A 12,290-nucleotide genomic window follows, 5' to 3' on the forward strand; every position below is an offset into this window, starting at 1 on the left:
CTTTAGCCCCATATCTCTTCTGGCTGCCTGCATACGTTGCCTGACTTACAATTCTTTTCCACCCGCCTCTCCCGCCAGTCTCTTTCGGCTCCCTTTCTTACAATTTTACTCGCTAGAACTGGTGAGAAGTTCAGAGGACAAAGGCGCTCAGAGGTGTGGGAGGGACGGCGGACCACACATGGGAACTTCCTAGGACACATCCGAACTACCTCTGGGCCATCAGGCCCGGCTAAGGACCCGGAGTCTGCGGTTGCTTAGAAACGACGCTAGCTGCCCACCCCTCTTAGTTTTCCGCCTCCGACTTCCCTAAGGGCATTTCCGGTTCCGGCTGCGGGCCGGTGAAGACATGGCGGCGTCTGCGTCTGCAGCTGCAGGGGAGGAGGACTGGTAACTTCGGGGGCATGGGCTTTGGCTGACAGTCTGGATCTAGTCCAGAGGCCTAGCGGCTGTCGCAGACCGTCCGTACGGCGGGCGTGTGGGGTGGAGCGAAGGATGAGGAATGGCAGAGATGCTGACATCTCCTCTGGGAGATCTTCTAGACTGGGGAACGGGAGGGTGGAGGGGCGCTGATCTGAGTGAGAAGAGACCGGGTCTGCGCCCGCTAGACCAGTTCAGGCCTCGCCTTATCCGGTTCGATCCCCTTTCCTCCAGCTTCACGCCATCCCTTTCTCTGCTCCTCAAATGAATTTTCTCAGGGGCTTTGGGGGATGCCTGCCCGTCAGACCTCCCCATCTCCCTTTCGCTTCTCAGAACTAGTGCCCTCCAGTTCGGTCCCTCTTTCTCCTTGGATCAGCGTTTTTCCGCCGACGCTTTCCTCGACCTTCTCTCTCCCACACAGCACTAGTGAGGACTATTGTCTGAATAAAGCTTTACACCTCACATAAAGTCCCTCTAGTCCCTCTCTCAAGCATTCTTAACTAAAGACTAGAACATGGAAGGACTCTGGGATTTGGAAGTAGGATCAATGTGGGTTAACTCCGCATTTTATCAGCTGTGTGATGCTGACCAGGCCATCTAGCTTCCGTGAGTCAGTGTCCTCAGCTGTAAAAAAAAAGTGGATGTGGTATTTACCTCAGAATAGTTGAGGATCATGATGGATTTGTAATGTACTTAAGTCTGTTTTTTTGTTTTGTTTTGTTTTGTTTTGTTTTGTTTTGTTTTTTGAGACAGAGTCTCACTGTCACCCACGCTGGAGTGCGGTGGTGCGATTATGGCTTACTGCAGCCTCAACCTCCCCAGGCTCAGGTGATCCTCCTGCCTCAGCCTTCCAAGTAGCTGAGGCTACAGGTGTGTGCCACCAAGCCCAGCTAATTTTGTATTTTTTGTAGAGACAGAGTTTTGCCATGTTGGCCAGGCTGGTCTTGAACCCTTGGGTTCAAGTGATCCTTCCACCTCAGCCTCCCAAGGTGCTGGAATTACAGGTGTGAGCCACCACACCCGGCCTCCTTTTCATTAATAACTGAGGTGCAGGCACCTGGGAAGATTAAATGAGCCCCAAAGAAGTAAAGTGATTTGCCAAAAGGTAGAAAATTGCGACTAGAAATCCACATCTATCTGACTCCACACCTTAGATTCTTTGTACTAGGACATTCTAGAGTCCCCCCTCCCCCATTTTGTTGTCACCACCTTACCAGCATCCCATCCAGGACCCACATAACTAGGGTAGGCAAAGAATTGAAGGGCCACTTGACTGAGGCTACACCTCAGTGTTACATTGGTTCAGGGAGCCCTGCTAGTACTGGCCTTTTTAAAGACTATCTAGACTACTGGTTTTCAAAGTGTTCAGGGAAACTTTTTCTTTCCTTTTTTTAAGAGACAGCGTCTTACTTTGTCACCCAGGCTGAAGTACAGTGGCAAGATCATGGCTCACTACAGCCTCGACCTCCTGGGCTCCAGCAATTCTTCTGCCTCAGCCTCCCAAGTAGCTGGGACCACTGTGTCCAGCTAATTTTTTATTTTCTGTAGAGATAGTGTCTCGCTTTGTTGCCCAGGCTGGTCTTGCACTCCTGGCCTCAAGTGATCCTCCCACCTCAGCCTCCCAAAGTGCTGGGATAACTTATAGTTGACCTGTTCAGGGGAACTTTTAAGATTCAGGGGAGACACCTTGAGCCATGGAGAGAACAACAGTGAGTGCAGCAGCCTGTAGTGCTGTGAGACTCCCATTCCATGTCAGCCAAAACTACACTGTTATCTGTGAGGTGTAAAGCTTTACATTTTATATTTTGAAGTTTCTGCCTAAGACTTAACAACAACTGACATAAGTCGTGCTGGAGCAGCCTTACTCTTAGAATGAAGAGAGAGCAGTATGAGAAAGCAAAGTATGCATTTTTCCATGTATCACCTGGTAGAGCTGTAGACACAAACTGATCACTCAGCTTCAATTTCAATACAACTACTGTTTCTATGCTTAAGCATGTGTGTCCTCTGATTTACATGGGAACATGGATGCTAACCTCAACAGGCTGATCTAGATCAACCAGACAGCCAGGATCATAAATACATCCAAAGTACTCTACTACCTCCCTCCTTCCCTCTTCCTTCTAAGAGAGAAGGTTATATACAGACAGGAAGAAAAAGAGGATGTAGACTAGCTACTATAGCCCAGATACTATTAGGTACTTTATATGAACAAATCACCTTTTATCCTCATAATAACCCTAGAGAGTAGGTGTTATCATCTATATGTGATAGACAGGATAACTTAAGCTTACAGAGAGGTCACTTCTCAGATCACATAGCTTGTAAGTGATTGGTACCTGTTACTAACACCGAGGCTGCTGGCTCTTCCATTACAACACAGCCTTTACACCACCCTAGACCTGTTGTGTTGAGGTTGCTATCTCCTTTAAGGCTTAGGGTGACTGGTGTTAAAAGTGTATGTAGACAGTAGCCAAGGCACTGGGATCCACACTGGACAGTGATGTAGGGAAAGGCTGGAGTAATATTGGTAACGTTAATGCTAGTGAATCGGTGCCATACCTCTAGACCAGAAAGTCAGCCACTGAGGGGAATAAAACTTAAACAGGGAGTCAGGAAACCTGACTCTGGGCCCAGTTCTACCTATGTTAAGCCTTGGTTAGTCATTTTACTTTTCTGGAATCTACTTCTTCATCTCTTGGCAGAAACAATGCTTAAAATTCTGATTTTCGTGTCTCCTATTTGGCCAGTTGAAAACTTAAGGTAACATTTTCCTTGTTTTTAAGGAGTTTATCAGAAAAATACATTCTGGTAGATTGCCATTTTTCTACAAAGCCCGCCTTTATTCGCCTTAGCAGGCTTCCACAGGGAGAGTTGTAATGGTGAGTCAGTCTACTCCTGTCTCTCTAGGGTCCTTCCCTCTGAAGTTGAAGTGTTGGAGTCCATCTATCTGGATGAACTACAGGTGATTAAAGGAAATGGCAGGTATGTATTCAACCAGCGGTGGGCAGGACTCCCCTTAGTAATGAGGAGAGGTTCTATGCCGAATCTGGGTCTTAAGACAGTGTGAGCCTTGATTCAGAGATAATATTTCTCTTGTGTAGATAAAAGCTATTTCTTTAATCCTACCCCAAAAGAAAGAGTCCAATGTGTACTTTCTTTGCCCACTTTACTGTCTCAACCCCATCCTCCCCAGCCCCCAAGTCCTTACCCAGTCACATCTGCGTTTCTACTTGATCCACCTGCAGAACTTCACCGTGGGAGATCTACATCACTTTGCATCCTGCCACTGCAGAGGACCAGGATTCACAGTATGTCTGCTTCACTCTGGTGCTTCAGGTCCCAGAAGAGGTGAAGCCCCTACTCTGTGGCAGCAAAGGGAGGAAGGGGAGAGTCCCTGGGATGGATCACTTCAGCAGTAACTTGTTATTTGCCCCCACTAGTATCCCCACGAGGTGCCACAGATCTCTATCCGAAATCCCCGAGGACTTTCAGATGAACAGATCCACACGTAAGTTAAACCTGTCAAACAGGGAAAGCTCAGCTACAGCTTTGCCCAGTGACGGAAATGGGCAGGCCTAATATTTGGTTTGCCCTCTTCCTCCAGGATCTTACAAGCGCTGGGCCATGTGGCCAAGGCTGGGCTGGGCGCTGCCATGCTCTATGAACTCATTGAGGTAAGAGGTGCGCTAGTCTGGGATATGTTCTTTCCTTCGAGCTAGAGCAGTTTCTAGCTGTAAAAGGGAAACCATGGGCCTAGAATCTTAAATAGATCTGGAATCATTAGGTAAGGCCTAAATTAATCCAGAGAAATGACTCTTCTATTTGAGAAACTTCCCAAAAGACACTGCTTAATGAAACAACCCACATGAAGCAACACCTGGAGCTCCAATATACACGGAAAACTTGTGTTGTTTGAGATTAAAAATATAAAATTAAGTACAGTCTTATTTTCCTCTCGTTTGTTTATTTTTTATTTTTATTTTATTTATTTATTTATTTATTTATTTATTTATTTATTTATTTTTGAGACAGTCTTAGTCTGTCACCCAGGCTGGAGTGCAGTGGTGTGATCTCAGTTCACTGCAACCTCCGCCTCCCAGGTTCAAGTGATTCTCCTGCCTCAGCCTCCCAAATAGCTAGGATTACAGGCGTGCACCACCACACCCAGCTAATTTTGTATTTTTAGTAGAGATGGGGTTTCTCCTTGTTGGCCAGGCTGGTCTTGAACTCCTGACTTCAGGTAATCCACCTGCCTTGGCCACCCAAAGTGCTGGGATTATAGGCGTGAGCCACCACGCCCAGCCTCTCCTAGTTTAAATTTTTAAGAAAAATGTTCAGAATAGAATGAAGGTGGGTGGCCGAGAGTCAAAGAGAATGGGTTTGATAGGCCACTGTAGCAGTCCTAGGTCAGGCCTCCACAATGCAGCCTTGGACTTTGTGGAATTCCAGAGTACACTATTAGCTATTCAAATAACAATTCAGATGTATAGTTCACAGCCCAACTCAATGCCTTGTGAATTTTCTGTCCATTCGGGTTGTCCGTGCCTTGACATGCTTTCTGAAAGCTAACTTAGAACAAACTCATTGCCCCATGGGGAAATGATATCAAAGGGGGCTAATCAAGAAAGGCCTCCCAGAAGATGAGTTTTAATTGAACATTTTTTTCTCTCAAGGTGTATTATTTTCATCTCCAAGATATATTAAAAGTGACTTAATGAAAGGAAAAACAATTAGGTTGAATTTTGAAACCAGGAAGATCAAATTTTGGGGGAGGGGTGGAGACGTGGAGAAGGATTGATTCCCAGCAGAGGGAGCATCACCAAGACAGAATTGCATAAACACAAGGTAACAAACTGGCCTGGTAGGAGCCAAGTCCAGCCAGTCACTCCTAGGAGTAGTAGACAGGCCTTGCTCACCATTCTTCCCCCTAACCCCCTGTTTAATCAGTGTCTTCTCTCCCCAGAAAGGGAAGGAAATTCTCACAGATAACAACATCCCTCATGGCCAATGTGTCATCTGCCTCTATGGTTTCCAGGTGGGTTTCTCTCTTGGGACCTGGCATGCTGCTTGGGACCAAGATGAGGGCTGTGAGAGAGCTCTGACTTAGTGCCCTACATCTGCCTTCCCTCTAGGAGAAGGAGGCCTTTACCAAAACACCCTGTTACCACTACTTCCACTGCCACTGCCTTGCTCGGTACATCCAGCACATGGAGCAAGAGCTGAAGGCACAAGGACAGGAGCAGGAACAGGAACGGCAGCATGCTGCAACCAAACAGGTAGACCTCACCAGACCTGCACGCTCATCTGACACCCTTAGGCACAGCCTTTCAATCCCTCCACTCCAGTGGCTCTTCACCTTTTTAGGGTCATAGATAACCTAGATAACCTTGAGATTAATGAACTCTTACCTCTGTCCAAAAAAAAGGGCATCTTTTTTTTTTTTTTTTTTTTTTGAGATGGGGTGTCACTCTGCCACCCAGGCTGGAGGGCAGTAGTGCAATCTCAGCTCACTGCAACCTCCGCCTCCTGGGTTCAAGCAATCCTCCTGCCTCAGCCTCCCGAGTAGCTGGGATTATAGGCATGAGCCACCATGCCCAGCTAATTTTTGTATTTTCAGTAGAGATGGGGTCTCACCATGTTGGACAGTCTGGTCTCAAACTCATGACCTCAAGTGATCTGCCCGCTGTGGCCTCCCAAAGTGCTGGAATTACAGGCGCGAGCCACCATGCCTGGCCAGGGTATCCTTCTATACACCTTACATATTGCATGCAGTTTCAGGCGGTTCCCAGATCTCTAGTTAGACAACCCGTGCTCTGTCCCAACTCACTGCTGAACTGGTGGTCTGTGCCCTTTAGTCCCAGCCCTCTGCAGATTAGGTTGGCTGATGGGTCAGCACCAGGGAGCATCCTGGGCTGTGACACAGGCATATGATTTTTCCTCTTTTTTAGAAGGAAGTCGGTGTGCAGTGTCCAGTGTGCAGAGAGCCCCTCGTTTATGATCTTGCCTCGCTGAAAGCAGCCCCTGAACCCCAACAGCCCATGGTAAGGGGTCTTTCTTCCGGTCTGAGCCAGGAGTAATGGCATTTTCTAAAGAGTAAGGAATGGCATCTTGTCTGTATCAAATGGGATCTCTGAAATTGGGCTTGAACTGCCTTAGGACCTCTCTGCAAAGCCACATTCCCCACTGGTGGGAGCCTAAGACTCTGGGAGCCCAGACCTGAAGGGCAAAACCAGTGCAGATCTCCTGAGGCAGCCTCGGAGGAGTAGGGATTTGAGTCTGCCTTCTGCTGTTCATTATTTCCTCTCTGCCATTCTTCCTTCCAGGAGCTGTACCAGCCCAGTGCAGAGAGCTTGCGCCAGCAAGAAGAACGCAAGCGGCTCTACCAGAGGCAGCAGGAACGGGGGGGAATCATTGACCTTGAGGCTGAGCGAAACCGATACTTCATCAGCCTTCAGCAGGTGAGGGAAGGGTTTCCCAGTCGTCCCGTAATGCCACCAACCTTCCTACAAACCCCAATTGGCCATGGCCCCAGAGTGAGCTTTGTTCTAACCACGGAGATGATAGGCTGATCATGGTCAGCCCAGATAGTAGGAGAGGGGCCTGTAGTTCCCTGCCTCGAGGAGCTGCATCTCCCTCACTGCATCTTGTCACTTCTTTCTAGCCTCCTACCCCTGCGGAACCTGAGTCAGCTGTAGATGTCTCCAAAGGATCCCAACCACCCAGCACCCTTGTAGCAGAACTGTCCACCTCATCAGCTGTCCAGTCCACCTTGCCAACTCCTCTGCCTGTGGCAACCCAGTACATGTGTGAGAAGATTCCAGGGGCTGGGTCAAATCAGCAAAGGTTGGGCGAAACCCAGAAAGCTATGCTAGATCCCCCCAAGCCCAGTCGAGGTCCCTGGCGACAGCCCGAACGGAGGCACCCGAAGGGAGGGGAGTGCCACGCCCCTAAAGGTACCCGTGACACCCAGGAACTGCCACCTCCTGAGGGGCCCCTCAAGGAGCCCACGGACCTAAAGCCAGAACCCCATAGCCAAGGAGTTGAAGGTCCTCCACAGGAGAAGGGGCCTGGCAGCTGGCAGGGCCCCCCACCCCACAGGACTCGGGACTGTGTTCGCTGGGAGCGCTCTAAAGGCCGGACACCGGGTTCTTCCTACTCCCGCCTGCCTCGGGGCCAGGGAGCATACCGGCCTGGTACTCGGAGGGAGCCCCTGGGCCTGGAATCTGAGGATGGTTCCTAGCAGGACTTGTGGGGGACGGAATTGGGGACGGGAGGGGGGCAATAAAGATATTTGGCCTTGTTTGGCTTTCTTTGCTCAGCAGCGCCTAGCCTGTGAGGAATGGCTCTTTTTCTCAATTCCTAGTAAGATTGGGGTGTGGCAGAGCAGTCCCCAACTTCACTCTGAAGTCTGTTCTCCAAAGAGCTGGGTAGAGGGTCTGACATCTCAGCAGCTAGTATAGTGGGTTTCAGGGAAAACTAGTGGGATGTCAGCATGTAAGCAGAGTCCTTAGGACCCACCATTAACAACCCATTGTGTACACATCCACGCCTGTCCATTATTTATGTACGTAGAATGCCTTTAGGTAGAGGAATTTAGTTTCCTGTTTTGTGTCTCATCTCTTTATCTTAGGCTGTGCCCCATCATTTGTGTGTTTGGTTGCCTGGCTGATCCCTGTAAGCACCTGTGATTGCAGCCCCTGTCTTACTCAAGTACCAATCCAGTGATGAAGGGAGATGAGAGAGCAGAGTAGTGTGGCAGATGTTTATTGAACTAGAGGAGGAGAGCTGAGCTGAGCCCAGCCTGATCACCTCCTCAGAGACTCAGCATTGTGAATTGCCCCTACAGGGTCATTTTTATACAGCATGAAGTAGCCCTGCACCTGGGCAGGACTGATCTGGGTTGTAGCTTGAAGGACACGTTCTGCAAAGTCCTCAGCTAAGGAAGGTGCCTGCCCTGGATAGAACCTCTGGAACATCTGGGTCAGCTGCCAGTGTGAGCAGTAGCCCACATACTCCTTCAGGTCCACTCGCCCCGGGCGTATCAGGGCGGGGTCCAGCCTGAGAGAAGATAGGGAAAGCAGAGTCACAGGCAGTGGTCACACTAGTACCCAACAGAGATGGCTCCTCGACCTCCTGTTCCTCCCAAGGCACTAGGGGAGTGGGTGGGCTCTTGCCTCAGTCTCAGGATGCTTGGCTCCTTCCTACCTGTCAACGTGGTTGGTGGTCATGAACACAATGCGGGCCTCAGTGGAAGCCACACCATCCAAGGCATTGAGCAGTCCACTGAAGGTGAGGCGACCTAGGCCTTGGTACTTTACTGGGTCTGGAGGAAGGCAAAGATAAGGAAGCATGAGTAGTCATAGCCCAGCATAAAATCAGCATGCCCCACTATGTTCCCCTACTTATCCATGCATCTCATGGGCTCTTGTCACTAACCCAGGCATCTGCCACCAGCCCTCTAGATTTCTATTTTCTTCCCCTGTTCCACAGTTACCCACTCCCCTTCCTCCAGAACCCCTCACTTACTCTCCACAGCCAAGTCTCGACTGAGAAAAGCAGCATCCACATCCTCCAGGAGCACCAGGCTCTGCTGCGGGGCCACGCTCAGCAGGTGGTTGAGCCGGTCATCAGAGAGGCTGGAGTCCGTGAGGCTCAGCAGGCAGATGCTGTGCTGCAGTTCCCCAGCCAGGGCTGTGCTATGGAGGATGGGATGGCAGGAAGTAGCAGGCAACCTGGAAATGCTTCCTCAGGCCCAGCTACTCTCCTCACAGTCTGGGGACATGTGTCTCAGAGGCCTGATTTCTACCTCACACCCTAATGTTCCACACGTTTCATGTTTATCCTGGTCCCCGGTCCCCAGTCCCCAGATTCATTTCCCTTTCCAACCCCATCAGCCCAGTGTTTCCAAAAAGGCTTCATTTTGCCAAGTTAAGAGAATTTTTTTTTTTTTTTTTTTTTTTTTTTGAGACGGAGTCTGGCTCTGTCGCCCGGGCTGGAGTGCAGTGGCCGGATCTCAGCTCACTACAAGCTCCGCCTCCCGGGTTCACGCCATTCTCCTGCCTCAGCCTCCCGAGTAGCTGGGACTACAGGCGCCCACCATCTCGCCCGGCTAGTTTTTTTTTTTGTATTTTTTAGTAGAGACGGGGTTTCACCGTGTTAGCCAGGATGGTCTCGATCTCCTGACCTCGTGATCCACCCGTCTCGGCCTCCCAAAGTGCTGGGATTACAGGCTTGAGCCACCGCGCCCGGCTGAGAAATTTTGAATACTCACATAAAACTGCTCTTTCCGCAACCAGGGGGCCCATAAAGCAGGTAGCCACGTCTGTAGGGAATGCCTAGGGATAGAGCCAGGATGATCATGTCTTGCCCCAGATATCCACGTTCATTCCCAGCCCTGCCCCTTGGAAGCCTGATAATCTTGGTACAGAAGTAAATCATTCTCATACACAACTTTTCATTCCTCTTAATCTCTGGGAATTGGACTACAGCTTTATATCACCCATCTGGCCAAAGACCAACCTGTCCCCTCTAAAAATGTCAAAAACAGCACAGCCAAGACCCCAGCTGCTTCTCACCTCTGTCAGTGTACCACTTGGGGTTATCGATGAATTCCTGGACGTCTCTGACAATTCGGTCAGCCAGACCCTGTTGTAGAACCACAGAATTCAGTGGTCGCCGGCGGCGTGGATAGCCAAAGGGACGCCATTCAGAGCCCACAGCTGTGTACATCACAGTCTTCCCTTCCTCCTGCTGCAAGGCTAGCTCTCGAGCTGGGAAGGAGAAGAGATAAAGCCAGTAATTCTCTTCACCATGGCTGATTCTTCAATTAGGTGGAGCTGAGCCAAACAGCTTCCTTCTGGCCCCCTGTTCCCATGAGCTCACCACAGCCTGCTTATTCCACCTCTCCAAACTGCTCATCTGATGTCAAATGTCCCCATCCCTGCAATGTCCCTAGAAAGCCTGCCTGTGCCATCCCACACCTTCCTCCAGGATGTTGAAGAAAACCTTTCGGTCAGTGCCCAGGGCCGTGAAGGTGACAGATTCCCAAGGAGTTCCCGTCTGCAAGTCTATCATCTGCATCTCTCGACTTCGTTCTACCCGGATCCATTTCCCTCGATACCTGAGTAAGAACGATCAAAACAGAGTGAGTGAATAGGTCAAACCCAGCTTCCATCATTCTTTTCTAGTCGCACAGCCCTCCCTAGCTCCCAACCTTACCAGATAAAGTGGTTTCCGGGGCTGGGGACAAATTCAAACTTAGTGGAAATGCGGCCGCTCTCATGCTGAAGGTACGAAGTCTCGACACTGAGGTGCTGAGTACGGGTACTGTGCCGGGTGAGCCAGCTAAGCAACCAGGCATAGCTCCTGTCTCGAGCAGGGACTTCCAGTGTGATCATGTAATGGCGCCGGAATGCCACCAGGCCCAGTTGGGCACCCTTCCGGGCCAGGGCCAGGGCTGTGCCCACACCCACCAGCCCAAATCCAGCCCCAAAGTAGGGATTGTCCTTCAGGGCCAGAATAAAGTCTGAAAGTGGCATCTTGAAAGAGAAACACCAAACCTTACAGGCCCTGTGGTGTTACAAAAACCTAGGGGTGGGGAACAGTGGAAAAGGGACAAAGCACAAGATTACTTTAGAAACTGGACCTCCCCAGCCCTGCCCACAGGTCAGCACTACTGTGTGGGTCAATATCCTCCTTTTGTGGGGTAAGGGTAGTGTTGGAATGCAAGGGTGGAGACTCCAGGCCCCTCATCCCATTTTGCCCTTCATTAGTCTACTCATACTGTTTCCTACCAGAGGACCATGTCTGGAGATGCCTTAAACCAAAAAGAGCTATATAAACCGGCTTCACATCAGGGTAATGGATGGACAAGATTTTTGTCGTCCCTGGGACCATCTTTGATAAAAAGGGGCCCACTGGCTGCAGTCAGCAAGGGAGACGTATCCATTGACTTGTCAGTAACCCTATGCCTTGTTATGAGTAATGTCCTTCAAATATCCTCTCCCTTACATCCCCAATATCTAATGTCCTGTTTATACCTTTATTACCTCCCACCTAAACTGTCTTTAAAATCATAGTTCTTGAAATGGCATTTTAAAAGGTCTTCACCGCCGGCTTCACGGAACAGCTACAAAAGGGTCCAGATCTTTCATCATAGGCATCAGCTTCAATTCCATATCTCTCTCTGCTCCAGCACCTTCAATGGCTGGCTCCCAACAGACCCCTGAACTGGGTACAAACTCAGCCTGGTACTCAAGGCCCTCTACAATACGGCGCCCACCTACCTTTCATGGATTAGCTCCCAACACTACCTGGTCAGCAAATATGCAAATACGCAACAAATATGTTCAACAAGTAAGTAACCTCCCAAATCCTTGTTCATGCAGTTCTCTTGGCTCGGAATGCCCGTTCTTTTCTCCCTCATTCTCCCCAGCTGAAAATCTGCCCATCTGCTACTTTCTCCACGGATCGTCACATTGTAGACAATAAGATCCTGAGGGATAAGCGCGAAGTTGTTTCTAGTACACCTCTCCTCCAACCCCGAACCCCGGCCACTTTGCCCTGCCCCTGGCATGCAGGGAGATGAGCTGACAGCAGAGACCTCGGCTGAGCCTCAGAATTGGTATCCAGAATTCCAAAACACCTATGCCTGGAAGGCCACAGACAAAGCTCTCCCGCCTCCGGCCCCTCCGCGACACCCAGGAACCTCGCCCACACCCCAGCTCGCGCCTCCAGCCACATGCTTTGGGGTAATCCGTCTCTCAGCCTGCTCACCGATACGACTCTCTGGCCCTCCGTCTCGATGGTTTCACCGCGCCTGCACTTTGGGGAAGCTGCGCTCGGCCCCGCCCCGGGTCCTTTCATCGACT

At 50.1% G+C, this 12,290-nt stretch overlaps 3 protein-coding genes across 12 annotated transcripts in view; 1 reads left to right on the forward strand and 2 right to left on the reverse strand.

Moving 5' to 3' along the window:
* STK36 (serine/threonine kinase 36) overlaps positions 1 to 291 on the reverse strand; it is a 31,330-nt gene extending 31,039 nt beyond the window's left edge. Inside the window, exon 1 of one of the 2 annotated variants that reach the window (XM_010360248.1) lies at positions 102 to 291. The gene's annotated coding sequence lies outside the window, so the exon portion shown is untranslated. The remainder of the gene's footprint in view (positions 1 to 101) is intronic. The other variant, XM_030915980.1, reaches the window with a different exon arrangement.
* On the forward strand, positions 286 to 7,736 carry RNF25 (ring finger protein 25). 2 transcript variants are annotated; one of them, XM_010360250.2, is made up of 10 exons: positions 286 to 387; positions 3,328 to 3,402; positions 3,666 to 3,768; positions 3,861 to 3,928; positions 4,025 to 4,094; positions 5,384 to 5,455; positions 5,553 to 5,696; positions 6,369 to 6,461; positions 6,744 to 6,878; positions 7,082 to 7,736. In XM_010360250.2, the coding sequence occupies exons 1-10, from the start codon at positions 347 to 349 to the stop codon at positions 7,658 to 7,660; spliced, it is 1,380 nt and encodes a 459-aa protein (XP_010358552.2). In that variant the 5' UTR covers positions 286 to 346; the 3' UTR covers positions 7,661 to 7,736. The 2 variants fall into 2 exon arrangements, with proteins under 2 accessions (XP_010358552.2, XP_030771841.1); XM_030915981.1 differs by lacking the exon at positions 286 to 387 and adding an exon at positions 1,990 to 3,180.
* Positions 7,737 to 8,168: 432 nt separating this feature from the next.
* Positions 8,169 to 12,280, reverse strand: LOC104660028 (mitochondrial chaperone BCS1). 8 transcript variants are annotated; one of them, XM_030915984.1, is made up of 9 exons: positions 12,196 to 12,271; positions 11,785 to 11,914; positions 10,639 to 11,007; positions 10,426 to 10,540; positions 9,996 to 10,190; positions 9,692 to 9,755; positions 8,947 to 9,116; positions 8,626 to 8,743; positions 8,169 to 8,478 (listed from the first exon to the last, which is right to left on the reverse strand). In XM_030915984.1, exons 5-9 carry the CDS (start codon positions 10,147 to 10,149, stop codon positions 8,226 to 8,228), a joined length of 759 nt encoding a protein of 252 aa, XP_030771844.1. In that variant the 5' UTR covers positions 10,150 to 10,190; positions 10,426 to 10,540; positions 10,639 to 11,007; positions 11,785 to 11,914; positions 12,196 to 12,271; the 3' UTR covers positions 8,169 to 8,225. The 8 variants fall into 8 exon arrangements, with proteins under 8 accessions (XP_030771844.1, XP_010358544.1, XP_010358543.1 ...); XM_010360242.2 differs by having other exon boundaries at positions 10,401 to 10,540; XM_010360241.2 differs by having other exon boundaries at positions 10,401 to 10,540; positions 11,706 to 11,914.
* Between the last annotated feature and the right edge of the window lie 10 nt (positions 12,281 to 12,290).

The sequence above is a fragment of the Rhinopithecus roxellana genome, chromosome 14 (genome assembly GCF_007565055.1).
Source record: "Rhinopithecus roxellana isolate Shanxi Qingling chromosome 14, ASM756505v1, whole genome shotgun sequence".
Taxonomy (NCBI): Eukaryota; Metazoa; Chordata; class Mammalia; order Primates; family Cercopithecidae; genus Rhinopithecus; species Rhinopithecus roxellana.

Coding starts and splice junctions, on each gene's coding strand:
- RNF25 (XM_030915981.1), top strand. CDS start 2,957: ATGCTAGTGAATCGGTGCCATACCTCTAGACCAGAAAGTCAGCCACTG. Junction 3,181..3,327: donor TGGCCAGTTGAAAACTTAAG/GTAACATTTTCC, acceptor CTGTCTCTCTAG/GGTCCTTCCCTCTGAAGTTG. Junction 3,769..3,860: donor TGCTTCAGGTCCCAGAAGAG/GTGAAGCCCCTA, acceptor TGCCCCCACTAG/TATCCCCACGAGGTGCCACA.
- LOC104660028 (XM_010360242.2), bottom strand. CDS start 10,958: ATGCCACTTTCAGACTTTATTCTGGCCCTGAAGGACAATCCCTACTTT. Junction 8,744..8,946: donor TCGAGACTTGGCTGTGGAGA/GTAAGTGAGGGG, acceptor GCCTTCCTCCAG/ACCCAGTAAAGTACCAAGGC. Junction 8,479..8,625: donor ACCACCAACCACGTTGACAG/GTAGGAAGGAGC, acceptor ATCTTCTCTCAG/GCTGGACCCCGCCCTGATAC.